Source organism: Populus euphratica, unplaced genomic scaffold (assembly GCF_000495115.2).
Source record: "Populus euphratica unplaced genomic scaffold, PopEup_1.0 scaffold148.1, whole genome shotgun sequence".
NCBI lineage: Eukaryota > Viridiplantae > Streptophyta > Magnoliopsida > Malpighiales > Salicaceae > Populus > Populus euphratica.
The window spans coordinates 11,963-17,843 of NW_011500035.1; the positions used below are offsets into that span (position 1 = coordinate 11,963).

At 29.3% G+C, this 5,881-nt stretch overlaps 1 protein-coding gene across 1 annotated transcript; it reads left to right on the top strand.

Annotated features, from left to right (window-relative positions):
* Positions 1-596: 596 nt before the first annotated feature.
* MSBP1 (membrane steroid binding protein 1) lies at positions 597-2,788 on the top strand. Its single transcript, XM_011050349.1, has 2 exons — positions 597-990; positions 2,140-2,788. Exons 1-2 carry the CDS (start codon positions 683-685, stop codon positions 2,477-2,479), a joined length of 648 nt encoding a protein of 215 aa, XP_011048651.1. The 5' UTR covers positions 597-682; the 3' UTR covers positions 2,480-2,788.
* The last annotated feature ends 3,093 nt before the right edge of the window (positions 2,789-5,881 follow it).

Sequence of the window (5,881 nt, forward strand, 5' to 3'; positions counted from 1 at the left end):
AGATGTCAAGTCTAAGTCTTCTACCTTTTAATATTTATAATTAACCATTGATCTCATTAAATAAAAAGATGTTTACGATATAATTTTATTTAAACATGTGAAAATATTATCTTTCTCTTGTATGTCAAAAAAACATCAAATGCTTAACAATTTCCCAACTACACAGCAACAAAAGGATAATTGTTTTGGTTTATTACAAAACAGTTTAATTATTATGTTTTCACTTTATATCTGTTTTTAAGAAATTAAAACAACTAAATTATAAAAAAATTATTTGTAATTAACCATATTTTTTTAATTACAATTTATATTTGAACTATAAAAACTAAAGGTTTCATCATGAGTGTTCAAGTATTAAGAATCAATTTTTTTAAAAAAAAATTATTAATGTGTTTTTTTAAAATATATTTAAAAAAATATTTTTATATTAATACATTAAAATAATTATAAATACTAACTAGGTCAATTACGTAATTTTCTAAGTATAAGACATCAAGTTAGAGGGGAAAAAAATAGTCTTCCTCTCAATGGAATCTTTGGTCCTCTAATAGAACCAACTTTAGTTTTTTTTTTATCTACCTCAGGTGATGTGATGGCAAATCTTGATTCCTTATTTTGATTATTTCAGACCAAAGCCATAAGGCTCTGAAGTCTCTCTCTCTCTCTAAATACAGACAAAACCATGGCTTTGGAACTATGGGAAACACTGAAAGAAGCCATAACAGCATACACAGGACTATCACCAGCAACTTTCTTTACGGTTGTAGCTTTAGGGTTAGCCGCTTATTATGTGATATCAGGTTTTTTTGGTGGGTCTGATCATCATCAACATGTTCCAAGACAATATGAAGAGCAGATGCAACCTTTGCCTCCACCTGTTCAACTTGGTGAAGTAACCGAAGAAGAACTAAAACAGTATGATGGTACTGACTCTAAAAAGCCTTTGCTTATGGCTATTAAGGGTCAGATCTATGATGTTTCTCAAAGCAGGTAAGGTTCAATCTATTTTTGGTTTTTTTTACTTCTGGGCTGTGAGAATTTGTGGGTTTGTTTTCTTTTTTGGGGTGATGGGATTGTTTTGTTTTTTTGGGTCAAAGGATGTTATTAACTTGTAAATTTTTGGAATTTTGGTTTGAGGTTTAAGTTGATTCCAAGAAACCACCCTTCTTTTCCTTGTTTGACTTTTTTGGTGTTCTTTGTTTTGATGGTTGATGCTAACTTTTTTTTCGTTCCTGTGGTTAATGCTATTTTTTTTTCTTGTTCTTGCGGTGAATCTCTAAAAAGGTGCTACTTTTTGTGAATTTGTCAGTGAAAAGTTGCAATTTTTCAAATCCTTTTTAATGGATTATGAGTGTTAAGTTGACGTGTAAATCTTCCTTTTTCTCTCCCTTTGTGATAAAGTGAATGCATTGTCTGGGTAATTCGATAGGTTATGTGGTTTTCTTGACTTTTTGTTTGTGTTTCACATGTTTATCAGCAATTTTATGTTGTGGTTTGAATTTAACTAATGGATGAGGCTTCATTCAGACACTGAACAATAAGTAAAAGACTAAAATTTTGCTTTCCGGCAGTTGTTTTCACAATGTTTTGTACAGTGGATTTCTATAAACCTTTAAAAAATTATGTATATGATCAAAATTATAGACTTGACAGCTCATTTGCTGCTAGTGAATGAATGATATTGAGCATCATGAACATTGTGGAGGGAGTTTTATGTTGTGTATCTTTGACCTTGCTCTATATTCCATATTGCTTCTTTGGTAGTGGTGAGTTTTGGTCCATCCCTGTGGTTGCTATGAGACATTTGTGAATCTTAAGCATACCAATGTGCTCATCTTCAGCGTTGGTGTACCTTAATTGTTGTTATATGTGATGAACAAACAATGACTAGGACCTTGTTTGGACATGATTTCAGCAAATCTTCTTATCCCTTAAATGCAAACTATAAGTACAGTTACATCATGCATTTTATAATCAGATGACCTAACTCCTTGGAGGTACAAGACCCAAAGGATCTGGTATGAGACCATGAATTCTGTGTATCGGGATACTATTATGGTTTAACTTTTCTTTCAATGTACATTCTCTACACAAATTTCGTGCAGAAACTTATAAGCTTGCTGCACATATTTGTCACAGGATGTTTTATGGACCTGGCGGACCTTATGCATTGTTTGCCGGCAAGGATGCTAGCAGGGCTCTAGCAAAGATGTCTTTTGAAGATAAAGATTTAACCGGTGATGTCTCTGGTCTTGGTCCATTTGAATTGGAAGCCTTGCAGGACTGGGAATACAAGTTCATGAGCAAATATGTTAAGGTTGGGACAATCAAGAAAACAGTTACAGTAACTGATGGAACCTCCACCAGTGAACCTGCTGCAGAGGCTACAGAAAGTGATGCTTCCAAGCCAGCTGAAGATGGTCCCGCAGCTACGGCACATGTCGAAACCCCCGCTGTTGCTGAATCCAAGGAGGAATAGTGTTGCCTTCAAGTGCTCATTTGAGAAGTCGGCGAAGCATCCCCAATGAAGAAAGAGTTACTGTTTGAACGCTTGCTTTTGGTGGATCTTGCCGCTTGCATTATGTTTTAGCATCTTACATTTCTCAGTTTAAATGCTCCTATTATAAACTTGCTTTAATTTTCAGTCTGTTAACTAATAAATTGGTTATATAAAATGTCAATTTTAACTTGTGTTATGATTTTAGCAGTTGGTCAGCAATCACTGTGATGGGTCGTGTATTATTATTTTAAGATACGGGAACAAGAAAATGAAAATCTATTTATGCCAGCCGAGGAGAGAATGCTGAACTTTGAAGCTAAGCCTTGGAAAGAGGAGAGAAGCAAGTAGAAATGCCCGCTGCTTCTCGTATGCATGACATGGAATTACTAATGAACAACTACACAATCCCATTACATTTTTCGTAACATGAACCTCAATTTCAGGAAAGTAGAACAGTTTTTCGGAAGCCTGGTTGTTCAAAGTGAAAGCTTCCCATGGTTCCCATGGATGGCAGAGGCTCATTTGTAGCCCTTTAGACCTCTCCAAGTTGCATCTCGTGCAAATTCAGCTAAACCCGTGATCCATGTTTTTGTTCAGCAGCCAACTGTAAGTTGATTGTATACTGTGTTAAACGTCAAAGAGAAATTCCAGCAATAGAAAATTTTCTAAGCATTCCCTGAAAAATTAAAGGACGTGGATGTTAAAGTTTAATTTACAGTAAAACACGTAAAATATATCTTGAGCTATAGTAAAATTATCTTTATACTTTTTGGTTCAAAGAAATTGAGTCTTTTAAGTGGGGTAATGATGTTTTTTTTTTCATAATAAAAATATTTTTTTATCCTTAAAATTAATAAAATATAGAATTATTGACGAATAATTTTTTTAGCTTTGCATAAACTTCTTAATAGTAAAAATATATATGTGCCTCTAAAGCTCAAAAAATAATTGTGCTTGAATGTTTTGGGTTATTGAATTTTAATTTATAGTGCAATTATATAGGTGTATTTTTGTATTTTTATATGGATATTTTGTGTAGTTGTTAGGGTTGGGGGTATTTTGATATTTTTATATATTTTTTAAAAAACTTTAATGTTTAAAGCTGATAAAGCTGTTATTCCCACCATCTAAGCAAAACATGTGATATCACTCGGTGGACGTAACTAACCTTTTTTTATCTTTCTAAATGTGTCATTGTATCTTCTTTTGTTTGAAGTGACGCATGATAGTTAAATATGGTCATATTGTTGCCGATGATAGTTTGATTTTTTTTTCCTTTTTTTCTTTTTACTAATAGGTAATGTATATCATTGTCTTATCTAATTTTTACTTTTTAATTTTAGTTCTTATTATATTAATTTCTTATTTTTTTTCTTTTTTATTTATAAAAGTTCATATTCTTTTCAATTTAGTCCTTCAATTGCAATTTCTTGTATGTTTAGTTTTTTATTTTGATCCTTGTTTTTTTAAGTTTCTAATTTTTTTTCTTGATACTTTTATTGAATTTTTTTTTAATTTCATCATTCAATCAAATTTTGTGTTTCTTTTTTCAGTTTGATCATCATTCTTTTGATTTTTTTTCCTTTTATTAAACCTATTTTTAAATTCAATTAAACCCTCCAATTGAAAAATCTTATCCCTCTAATTAATGTTTTTTCTCGCCATTATTTTTTATCCTTTTGTGTAATTTTTTTTATTTCATCTTTTAATATTTAATTTGTTGGGAATTTGATTTTGTATGATCTTATTGTTCCGCATTAGATTTTTTTTAACATTAGTTTTGTGATTATCTTTAAGTGTTTATCTATGAATTTATCTAGATATTGTGATTTAGATAATGATTTTTACATAGATTTTTTGAATATAAGTTTTTTTAGTTGTTCTATTTCTATTTTATTTTGGAAAGTATTATTCTAATTTATCTATAACTTTTTTTACAAATAAAATTTATTTTTAAAATAAAAAATATTTACTTTTAAATTATATTATTGATGTGTTTGGCCTTGCACAATAATTTTTATAGTGTAAGTTTATTCAATTAATTTTATTTGTATTTATCTTTTAAGTCATGGATTTTTTATGATGTAGAATTATCTTTTATTTATTTAAATAAATAAAATTAATAAATATAATCATATACATATCTTATTTTATATTATAAAATATCTTAATCTCACTTCCATAAACCTTTTATTTAAATTTTAAATGTTTTATATAAAAAACTACATTGAAATAACTTACATACTAAATATTTTTTTTAAAAAAAAATTACAACCTACAAGTTAAATGATTATATACTGCAACTAGTTTTACTCGACAAACTTTAATGTGCTGCAAATATAAGTGTACTTATTTTTGAAATAGTTTTTGTAATTGTAATTTAAAAAAATAATTTAAAAAAAGTGTAGTTAGATATGATTATTTAGATTATGGTATATGTTTGCTAAAAATTATAATTGAGGTTTATATATAGTAAAAACCATGTATAAAAATTTTGGTGATGATTGTTTTTTAAAAGTATTTTTTACTTAAAAATATATCAAAATAATTTTATATATCAAAATATATTAAAATGATCTAAAAATAAAAAAATATTAATTTAAAGTAAATAAAAAATAAAAATAATTAAATTTTGAAAAAAATGCTTTGAAAATGTAAAAATAAACAGCTAAATTCAGTTAAAAAAAATTTAAATTACTTTATATTTCAAACTCAATCTTTTGATAAATTCTATAATATAAAATACAGTTCGATATTTAACCAAATACCTACCTATATTTTTTGCATTGCATTACAAAACAAACACAGAAATAGGTGCAAAACAAACAGAGCCGATCTCCCCAGTCCTCTCAAATTTCTCAACTGCGACGAGGTTTGCAATTAACTTGAATGAAAGCAAGGCAACCGTTGGATGGCAGCAAATTTCGCTTTCTTTGCGCTGGCAGCTTGAAGGTGATCATCGAGCTATCTTATCAAACGCGTACGCTCCATTTAATGCCTTGTCCCCTCTTTTGCAATGGCATGTCAAGATTTAATTTGTCTTGTGATTCGTGCCTAGCCGACTAAATCCATGTTTAATACGTCTAATTGATTTTTATTATCAGATTTCAGCTCTAAACACGATGAGAAGCACATTCTTGTGAATGAAGTTATTGGACAGATCATCTACTTCTGTCTTATGAAGATTCCATGAGTTTTGAAGAATATAATGGACACCAAATTTACACAGCTGAGTTCATCTCTTGAATTTTGAGGCCATTCATTTCAATCCCAGTTATAAGTTCCTGCAAGGTTGAGTTCATATGATATTTAACCATATATCAAGGTATGGAATGGTCAAGATTGGAAAAAATAAAAGAATTAAGTTGATTTGATCTAATT

What these genes read in the sequence shown, in the direction of transcription:
- MSBP1 (XM_011050349.1), top strand. Translation starts at nt 683, where the DNA reads ATGGCTTTGGAACTATGGGAAACACTGAAAGAAGCCATAACAGCATAC. An exon ending in TATGATGTTTCTCAAAGCAG is followed by an intron (nt 991 to 2,139) that starts GTAAGGTTCAAT and finishes TATTTGTCACAG; the next exon opens with GATGTTTTATGGACCTGGCG.